Here is a 17,842-nt window from a genome sequence, read left to right as displayed (position 1 = left end):
TGTAGCTGTTCTCATCTAAAAGCATGTGTGTTTTTCACAGATATGCGACCTATAAAAACTGTACAGTAAATATCAGAATAATCACATGAATCTCAAACAAGTACTGACTTCATTCATAACTTAAACTAAATCATTCCTTGAAATTGTGTGTTCTCCCCCATTAAAGTCATGCGACATCTTCTGTCTGTTTTAATGTTGAACTCTTCGTATAAGCGTTAAAAAGTGGTGAAATTCTGGAACAAAATACCTCAATAATGATTAAATGAGTCACTTTCTAAAATCAGACTCAGCATTTGTTCATCCAGAATACAATATTTGATTACCTTGTAGTTTGCAGTTGCTGTATCACTTTAGTTAGAAACCAAAGTGAAACATAACTGACTGTAGCAGACTTATACCATATACTTGTTGGCATCATGCCCAGCCTCTGCAACTTTAAATGTGGCATTGAAACATGATGTGAGAGGCAATTTAAGCTAAGATTAGATACATTAGAAAATGTCACAAAAATCCAGTGGACTTGTTTATGAAAAGTTTGTTATTGTGAGAATTTAAATTAATATCTGCCCAGATGTTTTTGACACTTTTGTCAGATGAAGCTGGGGCTGCAAAAATAGAATTTATGAATATAATTCCTACAGTGAGATAAGGCGTGTTGGCGTTTTTCAAGATAAAGATATACAAAAAAAAGAGTAATTGTCAACATTTAAAGGTCTAGTATGTGGGAATTAAAGGGATTTATTTGCAGAAATGGAACATAATAAGTGTAAGTAAGTTTCTAATCAACAAAAATAAGAATGATTTTGTTTTCATTACCTTAGAAAGAGCTGTTTTATATCTATGGAGGCAAGCGGTTCCTTGTTTACTAAGTCCACCATGTTGCAAAGCCACGTTTCTACAAGCTGCAACCTCTAAGGCTGTTTACATGTTTACAGCCTGATACAAAAACAGTTTTGAGCTCTACAGCTCATTTCAACATTAATGACAACTGTACAGTGGTAAATTAATATATAAAACATCAGCGGACATTTATGCTGCTGCTTTGAATGACAGGCCATCTGTAAATAGTGTCCTCTGCTTCTCAGTCAGATCCACCCATCACTCCTCCCCACCTTTAGCTTCCCACCCAAGTATGGTCACCTCAAGCTCCAAAAAATCCAAAGCAGCAATGGCTGTAACACCAAACTGATGGCACCAAGAATGGAGTGCACAAACCAGTAAATAATGTCACAGGAGCTATGTCTGCATTTTTGTGTCGGCCATTGTAGTTAGTAGTCTCTCTGCAATAAGCAGCATCGAGAGAACACAGATTGCTTTAATCAGTGTTTTTACAAGTTTAAATAACCAGGCCCAATTGTTTTTCAGAAGAAGAGACCTCTGCTGATAACTTTGCTCCCAGTAAAAACATCCTGAATGTCTGGATCTCGAGTTCGCAGAGGAAAAAGGTGATCACACACTAGCAGGTGCTAGGCTACTAGCCCATCTGTGACAAGCTGAACAGCATTGGAAAAACATTCAATATGTTTGCATGATGTTAGAAAAAGGCAAATTATTGTGTTAGTCTGTCTAAAATTGGGCGTTTAAAACATATGTGCACACATTAATCCAACTAAAATTGTGCTAAATCGAATTTCTCAAAGTCGGATTAACACACCTATAATAATGTGGTTGGGGGTTCATTTAATCTTTCACGTTTACACCTCAACCTGACCTGAAGTCCCTGCGCCGGGCTTTAAACCGGAAGTCAAACAGCATAAGTCTGTAGAACAAATCCAGGAAAAACAAAAGAAGAAGAAGAAGAAGAAGAAGAAGAAGAAGAAGAAGAAGAAGAAGAAGAAGAAGAAGAAGAAGGTAAGGAAACAAGACAAGACAATAGTAAAAGGGTAGAGTATGTACGAAATGTACAGTGCTGAGAAGTAATTCATGCTGCCACCATTCGATACGCAACCTGTTTGCCACTTGCTAACTTGTTTGGTATGTGACGTAATAGATCAACCGAAAGACGGCCCAACAGCAACTAGCTGAAAGGGGTTCAGACACACTTCCGTCAATAAATTGATTCTCCCTCAGTGCTTGTCAACTGGGACAACGACAGTAGTCAAATTAAATGGTCTAACTGAGCTCGATAGCTCCACTAAACTGCGCATGAAAACATAATAACTGATTTGTAACGTAGAACTACTTTATTGAGTGCTTTTACCAGTTTTAAACACTGAGTCTGTTTGTGTAGAAGAACAACAGACCTCTGTAGATAATTTGGCTCTTGGTAAAAACCTCCTAAACAAAGTACACTGATGGAATTCTAACCAGGAGTTCATGCTTGGCACATGAAAGAAATCACATTCTGTGGTCCTCACCACAAGATGCCACTAAATCCTACTCACTGCTCCTTTAAAAGTTGTAAAATTGACGGTAAATTGGTATTGTTAAGGAGCTGTATATTTTTATATTGGAGCAAAAATTTGTAAAATCAGTATCCTTATTTCAGCATGAATATTCCAGCAAGCATCAGTCTCAGCTCAGTGAAACAGCTCTGTCAAGCTCCCAAACACTTCAGCATGGTGCTTCAGACCCCTGATACATCACAATGTGTGCACCAAACACTGCCAGTGACCTCAAAGCTTCCCAGCAGAGGTCAAGCCACCTGGGCATACCCTACCGTATAATGTTTGGGGTTTAGGAGAGAATGTTATTTTTATCTCAGTTCTCCACAGTCAAATCCCAGGAGAGTGTTTGTTGTACAGGATAGTGATGTATGATGTTCACACTTTCTTTTATTTATTTATTATCGTGAACACAAGCTTTCAGACAGCCTTGGTATTGAGGTCTCTGGGAGAGTGGAACAGCTGCCAACAGACCTCTTCATCCCCTAGATTAGCCTGTGAAAAATCGTCCGCTTCAACACATGCAGTATTTCAATGTCAGAATATTTCCACGTTATCGCCACCGGTGGTTCCATTCAAATGAATGCCGGCTTATTGTACTGCCAGTCATTCTGGGATTAATGTCTGCTCCTCGTTTGAATATTCCTTGTGGCACTATTATTTCAACTTTTCTTTTTTCCTACCTCGTATGCAATGATCTTCTCGCTGTTGGCCCCAGGGGGAATGGGTTCCCAGTACACCTCAATCTCAGAGGATGACACAGCGCGGGCCCAAACTCTTGATGGCGCCTCAGAGGGCTCTAAATAGGACAGATCATGAATTATACATGTTTGCAATTAAGAGAAGATTTCTTAAATTGGCGTTTTGGGGTGTTTCCATGTGAACAGACCTTCTTCTGCAGAAAAGACTCTGACAACGTGGCTGAACGGCCCCTCTCCCATGCTGTTGTAGACTCCCACTTTCACTTCAAACTGGGAGAGAGGTGCGTTGCTGTCGTTTCTGTAAATATATCTCGATGCATCAGGTGATGCCAGCACTGTTTGGATCCAGGTGTTGCTGCCAAGCGGGCGGAAAGCCACGACATAGCCAAAGTCCTCACCGCTCTGCTGTTCCTCTGGAACTGGCTGAGATAGGGACAGAGGAGTTACGCCTTTGGCCCAAACAACTGTGAGCAGAAATTAAATGAGGGAGTTGTAATAAAAGTAGAGTAGAAATGGTGTTTTATGTCTAACAAACTATTGAGCAAATGTACCGATACAGCATCTTTCTGCACTTTGAACTATGTCCAAAAATGTAAAAGTGTCACCCAATTCTAGATTTACACAAACGAAATTTGCCCTAGCTCTGTGATTTGATTTACACAACAGGGAGAGTCAGCAGCCAGCAAATCAGAAAAGCTCTGTCTTTAATTAAAAGCCGTTCCACTAAAGCCAGGCCACAGTCGACACACTAACTCTGCCAGGACTCCATTCTCGTCAAAAGATTCAGCTCTGTCACAATGAATGCCCACTCAAAAATGCCCGTGATCCTCTTACCTCCCACATGATGACAAGTTCTCCTCGAGCTCCTCCGCCACCGCTCACATTAACTGGTGCAACCTTGGGAACTAAACAGGCACAAAGGAAACTTAATCATCCCTCTGTTTGGACTGTTATGTCTCAGGCAGGTGCGGAGGATTCTGTTTTAAACCACGCAGCTTTGAATGAAGCGCTAACAGTCACTCCGGAGAGCTTCTAATTTACACAAAACAGGTTAATCACACAGCGGAGGAATTTGGGCGTTGTTGACAGTGGTATTACCGCTCGTGTAAGGTGATGCTAATAGCTGAGCGCCGTATGTCAGCCCCATGTTTGAGGCACAACGGGAGGCATGTTCCCAGCGGGGTGGAATTACCCAGCTCAAAATAGACACTTTCATGTCCTCATGTGCGGATAGGTCACAATTTTTTTCGTATTAATTAATAATGCTCCAGAGTGCTGACACATACAAGCTTTACATTGATACTCAGGTGGGGTTGTATGGGGATCTTATACAAAGTGAGAAAATTAGATTCAGTAGATGTACGTCATCACTCCTTTTTGGGAGAAGCAGGCTTCAGCATAAAAGCAGTGTACTGCTGTGGAGGGGTCAAAAACAAAATGGGTTTCTAAAACTAAAAAGGTCCAAAAAAAAGTAATGGTATCTTGTTGCCTTTTATGCAGACGTGACAGGTTATGTCCGGTTGCATTTGCAAGTGATGTCATCCGTGCACCTATTATGCAGACGCGGCAGGTGCAGTCTGGCCGTCTGCCGACATATAATAACACCACGACCGGTTCTGTCCGGCAGGATTCTCATCTGACGCCACCCAGCACATTTCAGGCAGACATGAAAGGTGGCCTTTTTTGTGATCTTACACCAAAAGCACTGTCAAATAGTTGGTATTCGGAGTGAGAATGGGCCGGTCAAACATTGGTTTCCAAATAAAAAATTATTATTTCACTCTCTTCGAGGTCAGACTCCATTGAGATAAACAGTGATTTAACACTGCTGAACACAGGAACAGCTGCTTTACCACTGCCTTGAATAGCTTTATTGTTCCTGTTGTTGTGTGACATTGGCGTTTAAAAGAGTTAGTTTGGATTCACCAAAAACACAAACTGACTAACTGACAAAACCAGCAGCAGACCAGCAGCTCCCATGTTCAACAAGCTAAAAGTACTGCTTTTTTATTGGAGCCTGGTGGCTTTAATGAAAGCGAAAGTGAAATTGAAGCTGTTAACAGCTATTCTGTTGGAATGGGCTAACTGTTGCATAGGTAAAGCACTGAAAATACTGTCAATATACTGTACATTTAAACTAATATTGATATTTTATGGTGGGACTTTTTGGGGGTCGGTAATATATGTTTTTCTACCCTTCCAGAGCAGACCCCCATCCTCCCACATTGCTTGGCTTCCTTGATGGACTCCAGCCTGCTTCTCCAAACTGAGGGCATTCCTATTAACATCTACTCTTTGTAATAGACTGACTGTGGATAAGTACCTCATACAACCCCACATCCAAAAATCCGAACTATCCCTTTAAATGTTTAAAAGTTTTCCACTTGTTTTGCACGTGACTGAGTAATCAAAGTATTGGCATGAAAACACATTTGAAATAAGCAACATCACAGGGAGCACTGAAGGAAACAGTCAAATTACATTTTCCAAGTGGGGCTGATTAATTTGTTATGAAGAGAAACAACAAATTGAGAGGTTACCTGCTGCTTTGGTTCGAATCTGTTTTGATGGCGTGCTGGTTCTCCAACGCCAACACTGTTGATTGCCACCACCCTGAATTCATAATCCACCCAGGGGTTCAAATCTTTTACTGTTGCATGCATCATCTGTCCAGGCACAGAATCAGGAACTAGGATTAAAGAATTTAGAATTGAGATGTGTTTTTTTCTTTCTTTTTTAATGTTTGACTGAGGCACATTTCACACAGTATTTTCTGTCCAACAAATATCAAAACATTTCACAAAGCAGTGATGGTACATCAGAATGAAATGGTGACATCTGCAAACCTTTTAATATTAGTCCAATTATAATACGTGCAGGACTAGATGCATTGTGAAATTATTTGAGTGCTGCACAGCAATGCCTGCATGCCATAATGCAATTTTACACATAAATGCAATTAATAAATAGCATTAAGAAGCTGTCAGAAGATGCTGCCTCAGTTAACGCAGCTGACATTATTGACATCAACATCTTCCAGCTTGTTATGTTTTAATCAGCGTCTCACAGATAAAACTGTAATTTTAAATGAACCAGGGTTGAGGTTATAGAAGGGTGAAATTAATTTAGATCCGATGAAAAAAAAGGCTTTTCCCTTAATCAGGCTGTAATGATTATTCCTGACAAATGTTCTGCTAAGTAGCATGGAGTATAGGGAATATGAGGAGAAGGCTGATATCTTTATATATTCTCAAACTGACTTTTTAAAACTTTAAAGGAGTACACAGACAAACAAAAGAAAAAGAATAACCAGGACTATCACAGGAAAAGGTTAGAATTATAGAGGCAGCTAACAAGCTGTAATTCAGGCCTCTAATGCCATTCACCCGTAACAAAGAATAGAGATATACAAATGTGTCTAATACTTCGTTCATCCCCTTTTATATTATAAATACCTTTCATAATAACACAGCAGCACCACTTACTACAGTCTAAGTTGAAAAGCCTCTTTGACATGGTGTCTAAAAAATTGAATATGATTAGTATGACAAAGCTAGGATTTACTGCAGGGCTGTTGTAGTGGATTGCTTTAGTTAAATCAAAATACTTGATTGTGTCTGCAATTCAGTCCGTGTTAAGTCTTTTTACCGATGACTGTCCGCTGTTATTACAGTGATTTCTGTGTTGACCCCAGGACTGCTGGTCCTAATGACTGTTATTGTAGCTAATGACGAGCCAAATAAACGTAAACATATGTTTTTTAGTTTGCTTTTTTTTTGGTATGCAGCAGGTTTTGTTTATTTTCCAAGGGTTGGTCATGGGGGGCATAGGTTTTCTCCTAATTGCACACATACACCTATTAGCCAAAACATTAAAACCACTGACAGGTGAAGTGAATATCATTGATTATTCCATTACAATACTATGTTCTGTTGGGAAACCTTGGGTCCTGGCATTCATGTGGATGCCACTTGATGTGTTCCACCCATACAAACACCATTGTGGACCAAGTACTCCCACCTCTTAGCAAAGGCACTCCCTGTTGGCACTGGCCCACCCATCAGGAAAATGCACAATGCCAAACTGCAAAAACTCGTCGGGAATGGCCCAAGGAACGTGTCAAAAAGCTCAAGGCATCGACCCAAATCCCCAAATCCCAAAATGATTGAGCATCTGTTGGATGTGCTGGTACCTCAGAGGTACTACTCCGATCCACAGTGAGGACTCTGACCTGTGGAGGCATGGACACAGGACCTTTAGGGGTGTCCTGTGGTGTATGGCACCAAGACGTTGGCAGCAGATTTTTTGAGTCCCGTGGGTTATGAGGTGGAGTACCAGCAGATCCCACAGATGCTCAGTCAGACTGGGTTTAGGGAAATTTGGAGGTCAGGTAGAAGCCTTGAGCTCGCCATCACGTTCCTCCTCAGGCCATTCCCAAGCAGCTGTTATGGTGTGACATGGTGAGTGGTTCTGCTGAGGAAGGTCACTGCTATCTCCATGGGGGGCGGGCACTTGGTCTGTAACAGTGTTTGGGTGGGTGGAGCGTGTCAGGTGCCTCCACATGAACGCCAGGGTCCAAGTTTCCCCAGCAGAACATTGCACTGTAACAAGATGATGAATGACATCCACTTCACCAGCCAGCCTTTTTTATGTTTTGGCTGCTCGGTGTACTGTAGCTATTTTAACAAGAGATTGACGGAAAACTGGCAACAAGTTTCTCAACCCATTTGACCACATAGGGTGGGAGCCTGCCCATTGATTTGAAAGCTCCTTATTCTGCAACCCCAATAGTCAGAAAAATGTCCCATCGGACCAAAAGCCCATTTGTCCAACAGCCTGTTATCCCAAAACACACCCATTGCTCTGAAAATACATTTACAATACAATACAATACAAAAATACAATTGCTCTCCAAAAAAGATCCTCTGACCTTACCAGATGTCACTGTTTTTTTTTCATATATGCAGGGCACGACTCATCCTGCTCTACCTCTCATTGACCACTAAGTTTGCTTTAGCAAGAGAAGTGAGATTGATTAGGATAACAATATCAGATTAAGCCAAAGGCAGAGAAAAACGGTCAAGCTTTTACCATAGTAGGAGGAAAAATATTGGGGCTGACTGATTACAGGCCTTGAATCTTTCTAACAACAGAAAGAGTGTCTGTTTTTGAGTAACGGTCCCTCAGACCAACTGGTGCCTTTTTTTTAGGACAACTGAAAGGGCTATCAAACAAATGGCCTTTTGGCTCAAATGGGACATTTTTTCGAACTTTTTTGAAATAATGGGCCATTGGAACAATGGTATGGTATGTTTCTACACTCTAGTATGGCCCAAAGGACAATCCTGAAGTAAGGGATTCTTGGGATCAAAATGTTTGCTTTTGTTTGCTTAAAAGATAATATTAAGTCATGCATTATTATTGGATTATTTCAACTCTTAGATATTAGAAATCACCTAAAATAATCCTGTATTGGTTAATTCTATCAATTTCTCCTTATATTGCTTATGCCTTTTGACCACTTACAAAATAGAAATTATCTACATCTCAGAGAGACTGAAGTCTCTTATAACCACAGACTCACATATAACAGTGTAATTCCTCAGCACTGACATACATTGATCGATAAAAAGTGTTTGGATGTGGTGCAGCTATTACCTGTTCTCACAGTCTGCCAGCCTATAGAGAAGGCAGTCCTGGCCTGCACCATGTACATGGTAACAGGACTGTGGTTGTCAGGTCCGGAGCCCCAGGACAGATGTACAGTGGTGTCAGTAATGCCACTCACCACCAGGCCCTCCGGGGCACCAGGAGGTCCTGCAACATCAGAAACAAGGACAGATATTAACCACAATGCACAACTGCAGCCAAATTGAATGAAATCACTTCTGGTAAGCATGGCAAACTCTGGGCCCACCACAGGTATTAAGTGATTCATAACTCAGCTAACAAGCTCTGTTCAGGGCTAGTGGAGATATAATAGATTCTATCGGCCCAGTCTAATCAATACATTTAATAACGCAATTCACTTGGGTTAGACCATCTACTGTAGCCGTTTACTTATATATAAGGCCAGTGAGTTTCAGTTCAGTTAAAGAGCAACTAAAATTAGTATAAAATATCCCCATCCCTGATTTGTGATAACATCATTGCACTCCTAGTCATGAACAAAGATCTATATTTTTTTGCTATGAAAGAAATCACGTTCAGGTGAATCTTGTCAAGTTGGAGGAACTATTTCTTGCCTAGAGACATATGTGCCTTCACCCAAAGAGCCCGGTTGCCCAAACTAGCAATCCAATAAGTGAGAAATTGTTATGAAGCAATAACACAAGATCATTAATGACCAGGGATTTGTAAAAAAAAAACGTGGCAATTTTTAATTGGGATCTCACTGAAATTATAAAATGCAGCAACATGAGATCAAACAAGAGACTGGGACTTGGGTAACTGACATGAGATTTCCCGCTAAGCCCACAAATCTGTAAAAGTAGCACTGAGCCCTCAGCGGGACTACCTGCTGCTAGAAAAAGATCACTGGGTATCAGCAATGCTTCGTTCCAGGTCGTGCATACAGAAACACACCATCAGTATGTAAAAGCTGCTGAAGTCATGCTTTGCCAATCTGAACCTCCCAGACAATAGCATTATTTTCCTCTCCATTTGGTTATCCATTTCAATCATGGCTGACTGTCCGTGATTGGCTCAGCAGTTTACAGTGAAAAGGACCAGGCCAACAGTGTGACTGGCTGAGAACATGAAAACAAATCAACATCCCTCCAATTATTTATTCCGTGACCTTTTTGGAGCATATTGTAGTGCACTGTGCCACAATAAATGAAAGCAGCATTTGCTCTAGTGTATGGGAGTTTTCTTTGCTCACACAATCCTCAGCTTTCAGGACTTGTCTTTTTGTGAACACAAGTGTTAATACTCCTTTTCTCTCTAGTATTAATACACCAGTACCAGCTCTGCTTTCATGCTTTCTCTTATTGATCACGTTTACTACGGTCATTCTGCTGTTCTCTGCAACTTACCATGAAAATAAATGTTGTCATGTTACAGCCTTGAGGCACTTTTTGTAGGGGGGATGAAAAATTTAACTTGTATCTCCTAAATGTCAATTTTTTCCCCCCGGTATCAAAAATGGTACTGATTATTGCTATTTCAAGATATATCAAAGTCAGAAATGCCAGTACTGGCAACACCTGAACATACAGACCTTTCATTCCTGTTGCTAGGTCAGCAGCTTTGGTTCCTGTTTCCTTCCTGTCAGCTACTGCATTTAAAACCATTCAAATGGGATATACCAATGTGTTCATTTAAAATGTTGAATGAAAGATCTATATCTTCTTCAAACTCCTACAGGTTACAGCTATCATTATTACTCATTCCCCTGCATGAAAGGATTACTATAGAGGCCTACTGGGCACAGGTCCAAGGGCCCCCTAACCTTTTACCTGCAAAATACCACTTACATTAACACATTTTGAGGAGACTCAAAATAACCACAAAGAAACACAAGATGACACACAGATGAGACATAAAATGACCTCAAAGCGACAGGAAACGACCAAAGAAAGGACAAAAAAAATCACAAGGAATCAAAAATGACTACAAAGAGAGGAAAACCAAAAAAAAAGAAGAAGAAAAATCCCCACAAAGTTGTACCCCTCCACCAAAATGCAACTGGTTCTGTTCTGATATCTTCAACTAATACTGTATAAACCTTTCAGAGAATTTCAACCAAATATAAATTGAACCCAAAAAGTTTGGTTCTCAGTTAGAAGCAAAAACAGCAGGTTTTCTTTAACCCTAAGTGTGAACTGTGATGACATCAGTGGGCTTGTCACATTTTGACTGAGAGGATAGAGAAGTCAAGTAAGAAATCATCAGAAAAAAAGGTTGTGCAGAGGTCTTTGCTAATAGCTGGTCCATGCATGTTTTTTTGGGCTAAAAACAATTATCTGCATTAACAGAAACATTGTGCATGTATCCCCCCCAAAAAAGAATGAAAATAAATAATGTTTACCATAACAAAATAAAAAAGGTAAATAAAATAAAATAAAAATAACAGTAATAATACTAATAATGTAAATAATAATAATAACTAAAAAAAAGTTAATAATAGTAATTATTATTATAATAAATATAGTTTTCTGGACATTTTTCCCTTTTTTAATGATTGATTTTTAGTTATTTTAATGTGGAATCATTTCTCTCTCTTTCTCTCCCTTTTTCTTTTCCTAATTTCTTGCAAATTGCAGGAGATTTCATGCCAAGTTGCTCTTTGCCTTTTTAGCTATGTTTAAATGCTTGTGAAGGACATCTGAATGAGCACAAGAAAACTGATATCGAACCAGAGGGTTAAGGACAGATTTCATCATACTCATCAGTAACTGCCAAACTAGAGAAAAGCTAACTATCCAAAATGCTGCATCAAAAATCATGTAGGAACCTTAAATGACATGAATCATCAACCTCAAAACAGGTGTATAAAGTCCCTTAAGATACCTGTGTCTTATTATCAAAGATGTACATGGTGCACATGGTGTTTAATTTGTTAAAAAAAACTTCCTTCAAAAAGAGTTTTTGCTCTTGTGTGAAGCCGGTCACTGATCTTACTGATCACCCCGAAGCTTTCAGAGTAACTAACGTGTCTCTAATTAAGGTAGGTATGATGATCACCGAGCCCAGGGGTTGAAAAATAATCATTAATTTCAAAATGTTCATGGTTGTCAATCTAAAAGTCTCTTAAATCTGTTTTTCTCTGAATCTCTGAAAACTGACATCTTGGTGATACAGCTCTTATCTGACAGCAGTGAGATGTGTGTGTGTGTCACAATCTTAAGAAACACACTCCACAAAAAAAAAAACAAGAATTTGAAATCTCCATAGAGAGTCCTACAAAATGACAAGCCCTGTAAGAAAGGAGTAAGAGGCATACCTCTGACAATTAAGTCTGCTGCCGCTGAGACAGTGTCAACTTCAGTGTGTACCATACACACATACTTCCCAGAATGCTTCAGCTGAATGTTCCTCACCATCAGGTCACCTGCAAATCCCTGAAGACGAAGACACAGCTGTAAAAAAAACTATTGCAGAGGAAGAAAAACAGCAAAAGTAGCAAAGTCAAAGTCAAAAAAGGAGTATGAAAAATCCTCAGAACACATTAAATTTCTTTCTCAGTCATACAAAGTAAATCCTCCACAAAAGAATCTTGGAAGATTTCACCACAGTATGGTTAGAAAAAAAGACGACATGACAGTGTAGCAAAACAAATTAATTCAGCTTTAAATTGTGAGGAAGGCTACACAAAATGACTTGTTTTGAAACTGTTTTTTTTTTGTTTTCTTTGGATCAGTGTTTACCCTTACAGCTTAGATGAATGGCTCTAGCAGGACTTGTTGTTGCTGCTTTTTGCTGTACTGTCTTGCACGCACGCATATATACACACACACACAAAACTTTTTTCCAGCAAAATACAGAAATCAGTCCCTTTGTGTGAAAAGAGAAAGGCAAGCTAAACAGCTGTTGTGATTATGTTCACTGTGGAAATGTCAGTGCTGCACAGAGACTCGAGTGGGCCTGCTGTGCTCGATCAGAGGGAGCATAAATCTCATAATTACAAACATTTAGACTCCTTTGTTCGGGGAGAAATTGATTGATTTGCTCATACAGTGAGATCACCTCTGGTATGGAGGAATGTCATCCCTGTTTACAGGTTTTCCCCTAAGACACAACACACAGTAACACTTGCAGGCTCTCTGAATTAAATATACACACAAAATGGTGGCTAATACTGTAAAGGTGATACCAAAACAACAATTCCCTTGGTGCTTTTAAGCTGTGGCACCTTCTAGGGAGGACCAGAGGAGGCCATGACCACCCTGAAACAATTGCAGACCATCCCACTGACACCCCCGCTGTGACCCATGATGTCACTGTTCTTAAAAGATCTGCACATTGCCAGTTTACACAGTGACAGAGGGGGGTGCATTTTCCAAAACATTACACACTGGAGCCGGGTTTCGAAAGTTTACGTTTTTCAGGCCACTTTCTCCATCACTAGGTGTCACGGTTCACTGTGTCTTTCAGCTCAGCTGTCTTTTCCACCAGTAGAGACTGAGCTCTATTGGTGTGTGCTGTGCACTACATACCATGAGTTTAATAGAAAGAAGAACGCCTGCTTCTATTACGGTATTGACAAGCATACCTTTGGGATTGGGATAGGTGTCGTTATCACTGAATAGCCAAAGTGGGTCTCCTGGTATTACAAAGCCTGTTATTTAATACACATATTTTGAATCAAGGTTTTGATAAAGAATTAGATGGTTGAGAAGCATATTCCTATTACAGACAAAAAGTGGAAAGAATCTCAGGAGCTTGAATATCAGTTCCAGCTTAAAAAGTGATGTAGGTCAAATCCCTGGCACTGATTTTCTTACCCAAAATCCCAAAGAACAAGTGTTCATCCATCTTATACATACCCCTCCAATCATCTCAAAGTGCTCCTGCCTGCTGAAATCAATGGCTTTCCCACTGAAGAACCACTTGAAGATGGGACTCAGGGACGAATCACTGGACACCTCGCATGGCAGCACAAGACTCTGTCCCACAGTGGCGTCCAAACTCAAGGGGGGCACTATGATCCTAGTTGGCTCTGCAGCATTTTGGGAGAAAAAAGCGAGAATTATTTGTTACTGTATGCAGCACTGTATCTCTATAAAATCCAGCAAAATGAAGAAGGTAATAAAGCTTAATTTGCCCAGAACAATGCGACAGATTCTGCTCTATCAGTGTAATTAAGTGACCTTAAATAACTTCACTTAGGAAGCAAATGCCTCCCATAACTCAGTAATGAATAATTAAGCACACTGCAATCACACTGTCAACTAGAAAGAAAAAAAAGAACTCTCCCTCTCTATAATCATCATTATTTAAAAACCCAAATCCAAAAATGCTACAGCGGCTCTTTTTAAATTAAATGTTAGTGACAAAATATTCCTCACTCACAGCAGTAGACGGTGGTGGTTTGCCTCACTCCGCTACATGAACAATAACTCACAGCTGACAAAACCACGGATGACTTATACGTCTGTCAAACCGGCGGGAACATAAAACTGCTATATATTTCATTATCAATTTCATGCTTGAGCTAGAATTTTTTTCCCTTAACAAAAGTTTAAATCCTTGGCTTGAAAGGTACAGTAGAGAAAACCTAGGGAGAAAAAAAAAGCAATACCTTTCACCACCAGTGTCCCAGTGCTGCTGGATGTTCCAAAATTGTTTCTGGCCAAACACGTGTATCTGCCTCCATCAGATTTGGAGATGTTGGTGATACGTAGAGTCCCATCCTGCATGATGGTCTGTCTGAGGAGAGGGACAAAAACTGAAACAGAGTCCTCTCATTTGGTTATCAATTCATTAGCTGTTAATTGAATGAAAAGTGATGATAAGAATCAAATTAGAAACTACTCCTGCCTGAGATATGGTATCAGTTCTCTATTCATCGCCTTTTGAACTTTTTTCCCCCCATTTATTTCATTTTGAATGACGCCTTCAGAATCTATTCCAAAAGTCTATTTGCACGCCTCAGAAGATAACAATTATCTTAGCTGGAGCAGAACAGATTTGCTTTAGGGTCAGCACAGTATTGACAGCACAATAGCTTAAATGCACATATTAATAGGATACACAACAGGCCACCAGGGCCGGGCAGGACGGCGATAGGCAGAGGAGAGCAGCTCTGGAGAGAGGCAATTTGAATGGGATCTTTACCTGCAGCCTTATCGCTCTACAACATGTGGAGATAGTATCAACATGCTATGAGCCGTTTCTGAATAGTAATAACAAGGAGAAAAATGGAAGTATCTCACTTGAAAAAAAAAAAAAAGTCAGTCAGGCCAGTTTCGTGGGAGAAATAAAGTGGGAGTGAGATGAGAGTGCTTGGAAAAGACGTGACTAAAACAACGATTACACAAAGGAATTTTGACCCCCTTGTTGTCTGGCTGTAACAGCTTGTGACTTACTTTCATGAACTACATTTCCCTTTGTTGTACGATCCTCTGATGAAAACATGGCCAGTAAAATTGGATTTTCTAAAACTGTGAAAATATTTATACCCAAGGACATAGATTGAAGTAAAACTACAAATACCATCAGTGCATCAGTCAAGCCACAGTTACAGTTTACATCCATGTCTGCGGAAACATGGATGCTTCACACACATCTTTCCCCCTCTGACAGCACAGATGATATATACAGTCACCACAGTTTGATGGTGGACACCCAAGATTAGTGTCACCACTTCAGTATCCAATCAAATGTCTGCTTTTTCTGTTCCTGAGAGATGATGTTGAGTAACAGCCAGAAAAGTGCTTCAGCAGAGTGTTATAATATCACAATTGACTTGGACATAAAATGTCAGAAAATCAAAATATGCTTTTCGACATATGTGCTAAATTTGAGCATATACATTTTTATTAGTGATAGCCAAAAACATGTTTTATGAGGTCACAGTGACCTTGACCTTTGACCACAAGATTTGAATCAGTTCATTCTTGAGTCCAAATGGATGTTTTTGCCAAAGTTGAGGAAACTCCCTTAAAACAATCTTCAGATATTAAATTTACAAGAATGAGAGGGATGCAAGTTCACAGTGACCTTGACTTTTGAACACCAAATTCTCATCAGGTCATTGTGAAGTCCACTCAAACATTTGTGCCAAATTTGAAAAAAAAACAAAAAAACCCAACACTCAAGGTGTTCTTGAGATACTGTGTTCACAGAATGAGACAGACAAGATCACAGTGACCTTGACCTTTGACCTATGACCACCAAACTAACTAAACCAACCTACGACCAGGTCGTGCCTGCGTCTAAGTGGACATTTGTGCTAAATATGAAGAAATTCCCTCGAGGCGTTCTTGAGATATTGTTTTCACAACAATGGGCCGTATGAATGGACGGATAGATGGACAACCCGAAAACATAATGCTATTACCGAGGTAGAGGCATAAAACTTATACACAACAATATTTAAAGATATATCTATAAAAAAAAAGTTAACTTGTTAACTTTTCTATTGTTATAACTACAATTGGTGCCTATTTTGAAAATAACTTTTTGTCATATTTTCTGAAAGTGTTGCTATATCCATAAAGGTGCATGAGACAGATCAGTCAGTGAAAAAAATAAACATGTTCCTCTGTCTCCTCACAGTGTTTCTATTGGCATCAGAGCTGAGATGTCTCTACAGCAGCTGTCAATCATGTCAATCACTGCTCATGAACTGCAAACAATAATAAATATTCTTTTACAGCTAAACAGTACACTAAAATACATTTCTGAAACATTTGAGGTGAGAAATATGCAAGGAATCTTGATTCATATTTGATACACGATGCCTAGTTTGACAGTTTAACCACTGTTCACAAGCAGTGGTTGGCGTGATTGACAGCTGCCTTAGAGACTCCTCGGCTTTGATTGGTTGTTTTCATTTGAATGCAGTAATGACATTATAAGCAACACAGGGAGGCAGTTCACAGATCATCTGTCTATTACTGTCTGGATATAGTGAAAAGTTGAGCAAACATGATAAAAAGTTATTTCTGTAAGTATTTTTTTTATATATTTAAGTTAAGTTTTATATTTAAGTTTATATATTTAAGCTGACACTAATTACATTTGCTTTGTCTACAGGTTTCATGAAAGTTTATTAGATCAGTTAAGAACCAAACTGTTGTGGAACATTATTCAGTATAAAACAATTTGTAAAATAATAACTGTATGAATGTATGATTCATCCATGGTCATGGTTTAGGTAATTTCAGAATCCTTCACTGTCTGCATATAAGCATATGAGGAAGCTCCAGATTGTCTGAAGGTTAAGATGGTGCAAGATTAAGACCTTGTAGATGTTCAAACTCAAATGTTAGACAAAACTGTGTGACATGTGAAATGCACTTCTGTCTTACGTTTTTGATTTTGTTTTTGTCCTACACATGCTACACCAAGAGCTGATTTATGTTGTCATTAAACCTGTAAATTCATGTATGATAAACTGTGGCTCATCGAGTTTATTCATTATTCATCAAAATAAATATTGTCCAGGGGTACAAGTTTTTTTTCCATATAACTTTGATATTGTCTGCTGGATCTTAAGGTCATCTAAATTACATATCTTGTATTACAGTTGCACAATGAATATAAAATGAGCCAAATAAATAACGCTGGATCAATGAGACACTTACCCAAATTAAGTCAGTTATGTTATGTAGACTTAAGGAATATATATTTAAAGGCTACATATTTCACATTAGCCCTTTCAACATATATTTTATTTGTGGTAATACATTTTTTTCTTTAAGTTAAATTAATTAAAATACATTTTCAGCGAATTTCTTTTTCACTGATTAATTTTACCTAATTCTAGTTTGTTAAAAGATTCCACACAAATATATTTGGTACATCCAACCTATATCTGTAATTTTCATCATTTCAAACATAGCACTGATTCAGTTCACATTTTTTCATATTTGTTCCAAAAAAACCCCACAATAACATTACAGGCACTACAGCTTCAATGCACTGACCCCTCTTTAAATACCTTTGTTTCGTATACTCTTTGAGAGAAATAGTGCTGTCCTTTCATGTCTTCTCTTTGACTGATGTTAAATTTTAGCACTTTTTTAAAATGAGAATATGAATTGTACATTAAAATATCACTGGAAAAAACGTAGTGGCAGGACCTTT

At 39.1% G+C, this 17,842-nt stretch overlaps 1 protein-coding gene across 1 annotated transcript in view; it reads right to left on the bottom strand.

The window, feature by feature from the left end:
- LOC121950051 (contactin-4) overlaps positions 1–17,842 on the bottom strand; it is a 58,373-nt gene that overhangs the window by 10,879 nt on the left and 29,652 nt on the right. Inside the window, 9 exon segments of the mRNA XM_042495970.1 lie at positions 3,068–3,183; positions 3,274–3,508; positions 3,920–3,990; positions 5,626–5,661; positions 5,664–5,774; positions 8,744–8,902; positions 12,033–12,150; positions 13,576–13,748; positions 14,331–14,458. Coding sequence (XP_042351904.1) covers positions 3,068–3,183; positions 3,274–3,508; positions 3,920–3,990; positions 5,626–5,661; positions 5,664–5,774; positions 8,744–8,902; positions 12,033–12,150; positions 13,576–13,748; positions 14,331–14,458 — 1,147 coding nt within the window.

This window comes from Plectropomus leopardus, chromosome 2, assembly GCF_008729295.1.
Source record: "Plectropomus leopardus isolate mb chromosome 2, YSFRI_Pleo_2.0, whole genome shotgun sequence".
Classification (NCBI taxonomy): Eukaryota; Metazoa; Chordata; class Actinopteri; order Perciformes; family Serranidae; genus Plectropomus; species Plectropomus leopardus.
The sequence above is the reverse complement of the archived record's forward strand: the minus strand, read 5'-3'. Positions and strand labels throughout refer to the sequence as shown.